Here is a 13466-nt window from a genome sequence, read left to right on the forward strand (position 1 = left end):
AGGACAGAAGAGGGTTAGGAGGCTTCTAGACAGATACCTGGGAAAGCACTTCCCTACACAGGATGAACTCTTAGAGTTCATGATTAATTTCCCCAGGGACCAATCTGAACCAATCATCAACAATGAAACATAAAAAATCAAGTTCAATTTTCTAAAAAAATTAAAATTATTATTATACTTAGTATTCAAGTATATAATTTATGAAAACCAATATTAAAGAAACATTCACCCAGTGTCCTAGTTACTTTATGTCTAAATTATTATTATTTTTTGGTACTGAGGATTGAAACCAGGGGTGCTTAACCACTGAGTCACATCCCCAGCCCTTTTTATATTTTGTTTTGAGACACAGTTTCGCTAAATTGCTGAGACTGGCTTTGAACTTGTGATCCTCCTGCCTCAGCCTCAGGAGTGCCTAGCTGTCCTGGTTACTTTAACAAATCAAATAATTTATTTTCCTGTCATCTCTGCCAGCTCTTGTTTTATACATGTATGATCCCCCCCCACACACTATTGGTACTCATAAAATAAATGCATATTTTAAATATCAGAAATTCAAACTTTAATAAGAGAAAATGCTAATTTTCATAACTGTCTTTTAATTATTTTCCTAATCCTGAGTTTTTTAAAAATGTACTTATTGTAAAATATACCATTTTCATCAGAAGTACAAAAAGTACAAAAGTATAAGAGTTTTTTTTAAGGAATTATTATTATTATTTTTTGTTGTTTTCAAATATCATACATAAAGGAATGTCATAATTTTTATATGCTCTACCGGGACTCCTGAAACCAAACTCTAAGAAAGGGTATGTCTGGAGATCTTTTCAAAATCCGAATTCTTTTGGGTAGTGGAGGGAGAGCTCTGTCTGGAGGCAGGAAACTGAAATGATGATCTATATTCTTCCAGTTTTACATTTCTTGACTTTATTGACAACTTCTGGTAGATAAAGGTTGCCTCATAAGCATTGAGCAAGACGTGTATATCATTACTTTATTAATCATTTTTCATTCCTCCAGTAGTAGAGATGGAATCCAGAGGCACTTTACCACTGAGCTTTACTAGCCCTTTCTATTTTGAGACAGGGTCTTACAAAATTGACTAGGCTGGCCTTGAACTTGCTATCCTCCAGCTTCAACCTCCTGAGTCACTGGGATTACAATCATATACCATCATGCCCAGCTACTTTGAATCTTCATAAAGTTGGGATTTCAGTTTGATTATTAGAAGGGACTTAGCTGGGTATTGGGAAGGCCTGTTTTTCTGGTTACTGATATGCCATGTTCTTTGTATCTTTTGTTCAGTGATGACTGAAGCCATTGTTACCGTAGAAAATGATGGTAACCTGAATGAAATATTTTTAAGTGGGCTGTGGAAATCTGACTTGGGATTGTCTCCTCAATGTCAAGACCTTGTATGTGTGCACTGTTGTATTTGGATGGCACACATTATTTCAGTTCCCTTTAATTTAAATGACAAATAGGTAAGAAACTAAGTTGTAATTTGATGACTTAATATTTCTAAAAATCAATTTTGTTAAAATGCTAAATAAGGAACAACTCAGCAGAATTGTTGTGATTATTCTAAAAATATTATTCGAATAGCGTTTTTATTGTGGCAAAAGGTTAAAAAGAAAAAAAAAAACCGTATAACTTTCCATCCGATTTCTAAAAAAATCAAACTTTACATCTAATGTCAACGGACACTAAAAATCCTAAACCCCGTCTAACTCAGTGGAATATTGTGTATTCCCAGTGACTCTCACATTTGCAAACCCCGACTCACGTTGGTTTCTACCTGTCACGAAATTCTCTCAATCACTTTTATAAAACCACACCACTTTCTGTAAAAAGTGAATGGAAGACTCTAATATTGTAAAATTGCACGTGCCTCGTGCCCTGAACAGAAAACTCCAAGCTTGGGATTTTCTCACAGGCGTGACCTCTGCTCCAGGCAGGTAAATTGCTAGAGGGAGAAGCAAGTGTCAGCCCAAAGGAAACCCTGTTGAGGGATCTTTTTTTTTCCTTCCCTCTCTTTAAACTGATCACTTTTTTTTAGGAGGAGTTCCCGCTGCATTTTCTAGTCCAAAGTCCTTGCCACCAGATGACCATCTTTTTCACTCATTTGCCACTCCCGCCCCCCCACCCCTTTCCAGAAGCCTTCATTGGAAAGAACTTCCTCTCTCTATTCCATCGCCCCCCGTCTCTCACCCGCTTCCCCGGTCGCGCCCAGAATCCAGGTCCCCCAAACCACTTGAGAAAAAATTCACACCCCTCGCCCCCTTCCCGGGCGTCCGGAGGAGGCGCTGGGGTCGGGGTGTGGGTGGGGAAGGCGACAGGGTTTTCCGGGGTCCCCGGTGTCCTCCTCGCGCCACCCCCACCCCCGAGGTGTTGCAGGGGGAGGGGAGCGCGGGTGGGTGGGACCGGGCCGGGTGGGGGAGGGGTGAGGGCGAGGAGGAGGAGGAGGAGGTGGAGGAGGAGGAGGAGTGGTGTGTGTGCGAGCGTGTGTGGCTGGGGGAAGCCATTGCCTGTTTAATAGTTGCTGTTGCTGCACTTCCGCTTCTCTCCCAGCGAGAGAGAGACACGAGTGGCCAGGCCCAGCCGCAGCCGCAGCAGCAGCCGCGGCGGCGGCACGGAGGAGCCAGACACAAAGAGAGGTACGGGGATCCCCCCCGCCGCCCGCCGCCCCCCGGCCGCGCCGCCGGGCCTCGGGGACACCCCTCGCCGCCTCCCGGACCCGCGCCGCCCGGGCCGCCAGGCACGGGGCCGGGATGGTGGTGGAGAGGGGCCGGGGAGCCCCAGGGGTCCGGGGCCCGCCTGCGGGGGATGGGCAGGGACCCCCGGCCGCGTGGGGTGCGGGGGCCGCCCGCGTCGGGGCCGGGTGGGGGGGCATTGTAGCTCGAACTGTCAGCGCTGCCCGGGAGCCCCCCACTGGCCGCCGAGGGGGCCGGGAGCGGGGGAGGGGGAGTTGGGGGAGCCCCGCTTTCCTCCGGGGCGGGGGCCGCGGGGATTAACCCCTCCCGGGCCGACGGGCTCATTGTTATTCCGCTACTGCGGAGGCCGAGCCCCCCGCTTCCCCCACTCCTCCGCGGGGGGCGATCGGGCGTGTGCTCGGGACCCCCGCCCCGACCGCGCAGTCCCAAGCTGGGCCGCCCTGGGGCAGGCCGGCGGGAGGGGCGTCGGGGCGCGGCGCGGGGCCTCGGGCCTCGTCGCCCCTGCCCCCCGGCGGCCTCTCCCTTCCCCCACCGGGCACCCGCTCCCCGCCTCCGTCCCCCCGTTTCGGCTTCCTCTCTTACTCCTTCCCGCCCCTCCTCGCTTCCCGACCTCGCCAAACTCCGCTCGTGGCCCCCGCAGTCTCGCCCGGGCCACCGGCCCCCCGCGACCCCCGGAAAGCGGACAAAAACAGCCCCAAGGCCGGCCGGCCGCCGGGACCTTCCCTCCTGTCCCCACCGAGGCACCCCGCGCCCCTGTCCTCCTCCACCACCTCGGCTTTCCCTCCCGGCCCGGTGGGGAGCCCCGGGGGGCGAGGGAGGGGCTGCTTGCAGGGCTCCAGACCGTTTTCCCACCGTGTCCTTCACTTGGGGCCAAAAATAAACAAGCCACGACCGATTTGCAAAAGCTTTAATGGGCCTGGAGACTTTGAAAAGCGGGTGGTGGGCGGCCGGGTGCAGCCAGGGTCTGTGCCCTCCTGACAGCACCCGAGTTCCTTATTTACACCGCCTGCATGGTTTGTGTGTTTCTGTTTTGTTTCCCTCCCCCTGCAGGGGCCGTTTGCGGGGTGGGGTGGGGGGTTCGCTATGTCGGATGACGATTCGAGGGCCAGCACCAGCTCCTCCTCATCTTCGTCCTCCAACCAGCAAACCGAGAAAGAAACAAACACCCCCAAGAAGAAGGAGAGTAAAGTCAGCATGAGCAAAAACTCCAAGCTCCTTTCCACCAGCGCCAAGAGGTACCGTATCCCCTCCCCACCCCCCCACAGGCTTCCTGTCTTCGGAACTGCCTCGTACTGCATTTGATCTGCCTCCCAGTGAGGGTAGCTTAAGTGCTCCTCATAGTTTATGTGTTCTCAAAAATGAAAATGGGGCCATGGAAGCCCTAATTATTTTCTCTGTTGCCTCTTCTGTTTTACTTTTAATCATTGTCCACATGCAGCTGTTGTGGCTTGCTGCTTGAGTTTCTTGCTGAAGTTTCTAAGAGTCCGCGTTACTTTTGTTAGTGACCCTCAAATTTGATTTAGGGTCACTGATCTGTTACCCTCTCCAAGGCTGTCATCCCACTTCTTAATTACTAACACATTCTCAGACAAGTCGTGTCTAAATGAATTCTATGACCGTCTTACTTCCTCATCACCTGTTGCAGGGATGATCTTTTTTGCATAGTGCTCTCTCCACAAATTGCAAAAGGAATAAGTAGCTCACATGAGCAGGCAAAAAATTTAGTAGGTGATGTTTTCTGATGGAATTTTAAGAGATTTTTCTGACTTGGGGAGTTGACGCAAATGAATCAACCAGTAAATGATTGTAAAATGGTTGTTCCACGTTGTTTTTGTGACTCTTTTCTAAGAATTTCTACTTGCCAAATTTCAGGGAGACTTTTCCTCCTGGTGCCATTGGCTCTCATGCTGTAAAACTGAAATTTTCACCCTCTTCCCTTTTTTTCAAATGAATTCAAGTAGTTTGGCTTTTTTATTCCTTTCCTCTTCTCTCGTGTTAGCTACTTTTTTACCACCATCATCCTTAAGTAACATCCTCTGATCCCCATGACCCTTAAAATAATCTATAGCAGATTTCTAGGAACCCTTTCATAAATCCTTCTGTTCTCAGTTAAATAGTTGTTAAACCTTAAAGTGGCAAGCTGTGAAGACCGTAAGGAATCCAAATGCTGGGTTAGATAGGATTCCATTCTTAAAGGGATTTTTCAGAAGAGTAGTGAGCCTGAGAGTTTTGAGTTCTGTCATTTCCCCTGACTTGAAGTTTTGGAAAATTTAGTAAACTGTTTTGGTGACCTAGTTGTGGGCCAATGTAGTGACTTTAGCTTATTTTAAACAGTGTGAAGTTCTTGGGTGAAATGGCATGATGACTTGGAAGATTGTTGTCATTTTCAAGATGTTAATTTGATTATGTCTCATCTTCCCAGGAGTCCTAACTGGCCTTTTTTGATTAGCTCTGAGTGGGTTCTCCTGGAATCTGGCATCTACCCTATCCACTCTGGCTGGGTCCTTTTCTTAACAATTACCCCTCCCCCAAGCCTCTAAGCTCCCTATCCTCAGGCTGCTTTTGGCCTGACCTGCCCCAATGTAGGATATCTGCTTTAGGTCATTAGTATTTTTTTTTTCTATATTTTGCTGGGTATCCCTGGTGTACATGAATATATTGGGGGGTAAAGGCATAGGTACCAAAAAAAAATATAGTGTGCTTTTTGTTAGCATTCACAAAGATTTTTCCCTAGACTCAATTTGCTCATGTAGGCAAAAGAGGTTAAAAAATTATTTGGAATGGCTGGGAGAGAGATGAGAAGCTTCAAATAGTAATTTTACCTATAAGTTAACACCAGTTTTGTTTTTATACAGTGAATTTAGTTGCCTGGAGAACTTGCTGAAAGAGTGACTATTTGTGTTAAAGCAGAGCTAAGGTTAATATCAAAAGGCAAAAGGTGGAGAGGGACAGTATATCCAGGAAAGAGTAAAAGAGGAAAATTGATGTTAGTGGGATCCTATAGATGGTGCTTTGTGAAATATATTGATTTGGAAGATAGTTATTGGCCATAGAATTGGAAGAGACAAATTTACCAAGAGATGGTGTGAAAACAAGACTGAATTGGCAGACTTAAGGGGTTACTCATTGCACATTGGAAAGTGGTTTCTAAACTATGGGGTGGGGGGGGGGTCGGAGAGAGGAAAGCCCCTATGGAGAGTGTTCTGAACAAGATTCACTCCCTGGGACATATGCATGTATTCCTCTTGCAAATCTTTGGCCAGCACTCTGGAAATGGTGCAAATGCTGGCTGTCAAGATGAAGTGCATAAAGCTGTCTGGTAATACACTTTTTAGGTATTAAGGAAGCGATTACCTTATTTGACCCGAAGGAGAGGATATTTTTTCATAGCTAGGTCTTAAAAATGCAGTCAGTTCAGCTGGCTGCGGTGATGCATGCCTGTAATCCCAGCAACTAGGGAGGTTGAGGCAGAATTGTAAATTCCAGGCAATTTAGAGAGATCCTGTCTTAAAATAAAAATTAAAAAGGGGGTTATAGCTCAGCGGTAAAGCCCCCTTGGGTTCAATCCCCAGTACTGCAAAAACAAACAAAAAAACAATTACAGCCAATTCTAAAAGCTGCAAGTAGGGAATCAGGAAGCCAGGATTTGGAACTCTTAAACCTAACATCCAGTGAGTTAAACAACAGGGATGCCACTGTCTTTGAATTGAAATGCTTATTGGTAGCAGGGGAATTTAGCAGGACACTGGTAAATAGATGACAGAAGAGACTGAAAAAACCCCTTTCTTAAACTGACCAGATTTGTAGGGGGCAGGAAATATCCTTCAATAGGAAAGTTGAAAGAACTTCCCCAGTCGTCGCCCTTAATTTTTTTTTTTTTTTTACTTTAACGTGGAAGAACGCCTTTTAAAACCTCATGCATATATCTGGCCTCTTCCTACCCTCCGAAAACCTTTGGAAAGAGAAAAGCATCATTGTCATTCAAATTGCCTAGCGTGTATGTTTGTTCTTGTTTTTACTACCATCCTGCCATGGTGAGATTTTTTTAAGTTGTAACACAGCCCCGAGGGCTTTATATGATAGGAGAAAAGATTATAAAAAATAGGCGGCGTTTAGAAGTGGCAGAGGCTCTTAGGCCCCAAGTTTGTCCTATTCATGGATGCTCTGAGCGCCTAGGTAAGCAGAAGACAAAAGGCCAGGGCTTGGTGTGAACTGCCTGGTGGCTTCGGCCTAGGAGTGGGGGATGGGACTCTTTGTGAAGTCGAGGGTTGGTGCCTGGGCAGAAAATTGGGGTCCGGGTTCCGCGTCCACAGGGAAGGAAAGGGCAGGCCTTCCAAGAAGTTAGGACGTCAGGAAAAGGCAGGTCTGGAGAGGTGGGCTGAGCGAGAGTGCGGAGACCGGCGCCGGTGCACCTGTGCGGCCCGGGCGGGTGCTGCGGGCCGACGCGTGGCGTCGGGGCCGAGGTTCCGGGCGGCGCTGAGCACCCGGAGCGTCCCCCCGCGCGGGCACCCCATCTCCTCAGTCTGGCAACTTCACCCGCGCAGCGCGAGCCGTCTGTGTACAAGTAGGGGTGGGAGGGACCGGCCGCGGGGGCGGCTGCCGAGCGGCCAGCCCCGAGGGTGCGCGACGCCTGGCAGGTCAGTCAGGGCCCGAGGGGCCTCGCGGGGAGCCGCCATGTTGGCTCCGTCACCGAGGACTCGGGCCGGTCCTGGGATCCTCGGCCTGCTGGGGGCGCCCTGGCGGGCCGGGCCGGACGTGAGGTCGTCGGGCCAGGCTAGGGCTGGACCGGCGCGTTCCCGGGGCGGGGAGGCCAGAGGGTCGCGACCTTCCCACCCACGGAGGCTCTGATCTCTGTCCTAGGGGAGAGGGGGAGCGGGGGAGCGGGGGGAAGGAGGAATCAGGGAACTGCTCCGCAAGTGGGGCTGTTTGTTTTTGCGGTGCGGGGAATTGAATGCTGGACCTTGTGCCTCCTAGGCGAGCACTCGATCACGAAGGGTGCAGCCCGCCTCATATTTTTTTCTTTTCCCTTTTTAAATTTTGAGACCTCAGTCTCGCCTTGTTGCCCCGGTTGGCCTCGAACTTGCCATCCTCCTGCCTCGGACTTCTTAGTCATTGCGTGCGCCACCAGCCCAGCTCGCAAGTGGGAATCTTTAAAACGATTCCCAAATGGAAAACGGCAAATGTGGGAGGCGAAATTGGAACCCACACATTGTAGATGATGGCAGGAGACCTCAGATTTCCGCTTCACTGCTTCTGGGGGAAAAAAGTTTTTTCCTGAATTACAGATCTGCCCTCCCCCCCACCCCCACCCCTACCCCCACCCCCACCCCCACCTCTACCCCCACCCCCACCCCTCATTGAACCCGGTGCCTCACGCATCTGTGCAGGTGCTCTATCACTTACAGACATTCCCAGTCCCAGACCTGAGTTTTTGATGTGTCTTTTCCTCATTCCCCAGTGGAATCCAATTATCGCGGCTAGGTCTGTCTGCCAGACCTGTAGTTACAGGTGGGAGGCTTGCAAGGCCTTAATGCGTCTTGTGTTTCTCTTTCTCATTTCCCTGACTCCAGGATTCAGAAGGAACTGGCAGACATCACTTTAGACCCTCCACCTAACTGCAGGTGAGCTGCCTTTCAGATTATTTTCTTTTTAAAATTCTTCTAATCTCTGTCTTGGGTTTTTCTTTGTAATATTGTAGATTTTTGCTTTACTTTGGTTAATTCCTTGTTTTGGCGCTAGCATCAAGTATGCTGAAATGTATTAACCAGAGTGTAATGTCTTTGATGAAACTTTGACTATCTCAGTACTTTGTAGAAGCCAAGTAATGGATTTATTTGTAGTAGACACTTTTACATACATGAAACAAAACTGCAAAGTAAATTTAAAGGTGTACCTTTCTTTGCCTAATGGATTTTTATGTTATTTAAAGATGATGCAAAACACTTCAGTTGCTGAGGTACATTTTGGTTTAGAAAACTTGCATTGCTACAATAATCTCTTATTCAAGGCTATGAAGCCAATATAAAAGTGTAGAGTTAAAACACTGGATCCTCAAACTTATTTTGTATTGAACTTTTGGCAGAGCACTTCAGGAAATAATTTGTGGCTTTGATAAAAGGATTTTGTTTGTAATTATAGATTTAAATTCCTACAAGGTGGTGTTTTCCCTTGATAATGTTCATTCAGTCCATATATGTGTGTGTGTGTTGAAGTTTCAAAACAATTTGAAACCAGTTTTCAAAGGGTTTGTTGGTCATTTAACTTTATTTAGAATAGCCATTTGCTACTGTTGAGTCAAGGTGCAAGGAAAGATTTCGAACTCTGTAATAGGACTGTGTATTTCATGCAGAATCATTCTTAGATCCTATAATTCCTGTAGTCCAAAAATGAAGTATAGCGGTTGAATGTTATAGACATCATCATCCAAAGTACATGTATGAAGACACAAATTGGTGTCAACATACTTTATGTACAATCAGAGATGTGAAAAATTGTGCTGTATACATGTAATAAGATTTGTGATGCATTCTGCTGTCATTTATTATTATTTTTAATCAATTAAAAAAAAGAAAAGGAACAAAAAATGAAGTATAGCATTTACCATATTCCTAGTTCTTGGGATTGGCAATGGAATGGGATGTCAGATTTCATTAATGTTCTAACTTGGAGATAGGAGTAGAAGTTACTGGCAAAATATTCATTGGCCATATGCAGAATTTAAGATGAATATGTGGGAGTGTTCAGGTTGAAAACTAAATGCAGGGCTCAGTGGTAGAGCACTCGCCTAGCATGCGTGAGGCATTGGGTTCCATCCTCAGCACCACATAAAAATAAAATAATAAAATAAAGATATTGTGCCCACCTATAACTAAAAAAATATTTAAAAAAAGAAAACTAAATGCAGTATTTTGCTTATTATCATTGAACTTTCTAAACTGTGATTACTGGATTAAATGCAAACTTAAGTATTTCTATTTTATAGGATACTTTTTTCCCCACCTGAACTGGGGTTGAGCCCAGGCACTTGACCACTGAGCTATATTTCCCAACCCCCTTTTTTAAACTGGAAACAGGGTCTCACCAAGTTGCCCCAACTGGCCTACAGTTTGTGATCCCCTTGCCTAGCCTATGGAGTATCTTGGGTTATTGGCATGCACCATCATACACAGTTTGGATGCATTTTTTTTTTAATATTGACCAGGTGTGAGATGCTTATTGAATTTTGTCCTGTTCTGTGAGAAAAGTCATTTTTAGTTTGAAATGCTCTTTAGTTCAAAACTGAATCACTTTGTTGTTCTTGAGGATTTCTTTCATGGCCAAAAAGAATCTTTTCAGGGGGCTGGGGATATAGCTCTGTTGGCAAAGTGCTTGCCTCCCATGCACAGGGCCCTGGGTTCAATCCCTAGCACCACAAAAAAAAAAAAAAAGAAGGAAAAAAAAAGATCTTTTTTTTTTTTTAATTTTTAATATTTTTTTTTTAGTTTTCGGCGGACACAACATCTTTGTTTGTATGTGGTGCTGAGGATTGAACCTGGGCCGCACCTTGAGCCACATCCCCAGCCCAAAAAAGATCTTTTCAATATGTTGAGAAACTGGTGTTCAAATGGAAGTACACTGCTTCCTGGGGTTGGTTGTGTGGAGTCTGGACATTCCCCTGGTAGATCTGTATTTTGTAGTTATTGCTCCTGTTTTATATCATGTCTCTCATGTTCACACAGCTCAAGCTGATGGAATTATAAAGTTTATAAAGCATAGTTTCAAAACTAATATTTTATTAGAACATGTAATGGCTTTCTTATGAATAAGTGCTGACGAATTTTAAATTATAAACAATTTGAAGATTTTGATGGTGTGAATCATTTTAAAAATAGGATAAGTACATTTCAGTTTTGCATTATTTCAGTTGAGTTCATGTATGAGAGATTTATGTTTCTGTGGCATGTAGAACTTTTTTATCTTTGGAATATCCACCTAATTAAGGTGAAACTGGGCATTACCTGTGCTGATGTCAGGAGAAGCTGTAAGCTGCATGGCTGTTGGTTGATTGATAGTGGGCAGACAAATCTCAGTGCACTTAAAGATTTGGAGGAAAATATGTAAATTCAGAGAAAATACCAGTCATCTTTATTTTGCAAGAGAATGTCTATTATGTTGTCCTTTTCAAATAGTGACTGCTTTATTTTCTCAAGACATCTTTCAGTGGGATCTTTTAAGTAATATGAATTAAAATTTTAAGTAATATGAATTAAAATTTTTACTCTTAAGCCAAGTTCAGTGGCACATGGCTGTAATCCCAATGATTTGAGAGGCTGAGGCAGGAAAATTGCAAGTTGAAAGCCAGCGGGGCAATTTAGCAAGACCCTGTTTCAAAATAACTAAGAAATTCTGGGGATGCAGTTTAGTGGTAGAATATCCCTGGATTCAGTAACCTGTACCCCACCCCCCAGTTTGTTTTTTAACTTTCAGTTGCCTTTACTACAAGTGTTATGGTTTTAATGTTAGTAGTCCCGATATTCAGGTCTCTTACGTGTGTTTGGTTTTATGCTTTGTTCTTGTATCTTAGAGGATGTAATTGTTTAATGTGGAGATGAAAAGGAATGATTCAGTTTGGGGATAATTTTTGAAGTTAGTTTCCAGTTAAAATGTATGAATTTAATTATTTTAAATGCACACATTTTAAAAAGTATTTTTTCCCGAAGCAACCCTCAGCATGAAAGCTAAATAGTTTGGTTCCTATTGAATTGTGATTTCGTCAACCATAAATTATATATTGAAAGAGCTAAATACCTGGCTTTCAGTTAATGTATCTCAGATACATTTTAACCTTTTCCAGAACTTACTTCCTTCAGTGGGTATTCAGTGTCTTTCAACTTACTGTGCATTTGGTAAGGCCTTTTTTCTCTATCGTTTGGCTCAGTTCTTTTAGGAAAAAAAAATATTGTCTTGACTGCTGTAATGACTCCCTATCGCTTGTCCTATCTTGGATTGTAAAATTATGCCTTTTAAATAGCTGGTGAACTCTGGGCCACTAGAGTCAGTTTTGCAGCTGTTATTTATAGCCCACAGCTGAAACTTTGCTAAATTGACTAGTTACAGCTGTATAACTAGCCCTTAGACTTAAACGTAGATGGTATGTCCACGCATTGTGATTGGCATATTTTGTCTAAGTCCTTTAAACTTTAGATTTTTTTTTAATGGACACATTTATATTGTGAACAACCTTCTCATATAGTGACTTGAAACCTAAAAACTGAGATTTTGGTTGGCTGCTATTTTAAGATAAACTGTCTTTGAGAAATCATTAAATATTTCAGTCATGGGGAGAAAATAATAAACATAAATTTCCTTTTATTTAATTCATTATATGTTGACCAGTAGTTTTTTTTTTTCCTGAACTCAGTGCTTTTTGTTTTTCTTGGATAACTGTATTATGTAATTACATACATTTGGTTTTAAAGTTTTACAGCTAAATCATATTTACTGTGTGTGTGTGTGTGTGTGTATTGGGGATTGAACCACGGGGTGCTCTATCTGAGCTACATTTTCAAATTCTGAGACAGGGTCTCATTAAGTTGCCAAGGCTGTCCTTGAATTTGTAATCTTCCTGTTTCCCCCTCCGGAGTAGTTGGGATTATGAACATGCATTGCCTGTGTTCAGCTGTAAATCATATGATTTAAAGGTGAAAGAGAAGAACATCTTAAAAAAAAAAAAATCAGTGCATTTGTCTAAAAAGCTTCTAAATCTTCTCAGCCACTTTTTCCTCATCTATTAGAATGGTCTAAAATACCTGGCTTGCCGGGCTTATAAATGTTCAATTGCTGTAAAGTTCAATTGAGATTGAAGGTTTCTGTATGTGATATGGTGATATTAGAATTGCCTGTTGAGCTTTTATTGCGGTGGGGGTACCAGGGATCGAACTTGGAGGCACTCAACCACTGATCCACCTCCCCATCCCTATTTTGTATTTTATTTAGAGACAGGGTCTCACTGAGTTGCTTAGTTGGCCTCATTATATTGCTGAAGATGGCTTTTAACTCAGAATCCTCCTGCCTCAGCTTCCTGAGCCGCTGGGATTATAGATATGCACCACGGATCCCAGCTAGCCTCTTTTTGATAGTTCATCTTTTTAGCTAACATTGCCTTTTTTATCATAAAATTTATTCGATATGTATTGTAAATACATTTAATTTAAAACCATTACACAATAGTATAAGAACATGTATTTTTGAAAAATTCAAATGTGCAAGTTTGTTTATTAAATAGTGAAAGATCTCCATGACGTCTTCTGTTCTGCTCTTTGCAGAGATGCTTCAGATTTGCACTTTGTGCATAGTTTTCCACATAGTTTATTTGAATTTACATACTTGTATTTTTCTCATTTAACAAAATCTATAATTGGTGTTAATGATAGTGAGAGGCTGCTAACCTTGGGAATGAAAAGAAGTCTGTTTCTTGCAATAATACAGTCTTAAACAGTTGTCCAAGTTCAGCATGTTTTAAATGGTTGAGTGTAAGAGTGGGATTAACAAAAGTCTTCCTTTTCAAAAATCATGTATGTGCTGAAAAACATCCTTTTAATGCCTTTATCTAATGTTGCTAAATGCATTAAGGATGAAAATATGACTTAAACATCTGAACAATGGTTAGTTTCATAACTTTTCACTTGGGGTGTTACCATTGCAGTGTGTGTATCTTTACATATGTAAAAGCAATGTTGAAAATAGTGAGAACCAGGAGACTGGAATGGCAAC

General features: G+C 43.8%; 1 protein-coding gene across 2 annotated transcripts in view; it reads left to right on the top strand.

The window, feature by feature from the left end:
* The first annotated feature begins 2494 nt into the window (after positions 1-2494).
* Positions 2495-13466, top strand: part of Ube2e1 (ubiquitin conjugating enzyme E2 E1) — a 70908-nt gene continuing 59936 nt past the window's right edge. The window contains exons 1-3 of one of the 2 annotated variants that reach the window (XM_027923185.3): positions 2496-2657; positions 3765-3949; positions 8285-8335. In XM_027923185.3, coding sequence (XP_027778986.1) covers positions 3798-3949; positions 8285-8335 — 203 coding nt within the window. In that variant the 5' untranslated portion in view covers positions 2496-2657; positions 3765-3797. Of the gene's footprint in view, positions 2658-3764; positions 3950-8284; positions 8336-13466 lie in introns of both variants that reach the window. The other variant, XM_027923186.3, reaches the window with a different exon arrangement.

This window comes from Marmota flaviventris, chromosome 1 (genome assembly GCF_047511675.1).
Source record: "Marmota flaviventris isolate mMarFla1 chromosome 1, mMarFla1.hap1, whole genome shotgun sequence".
Classification (NCBI taxonomy): domain Eukaryota; kingdom Metazoa; phylum Chordata; class Mammalia; order Rodentia; family Sciuridae; genus Marmota; species Marmota flaviventris.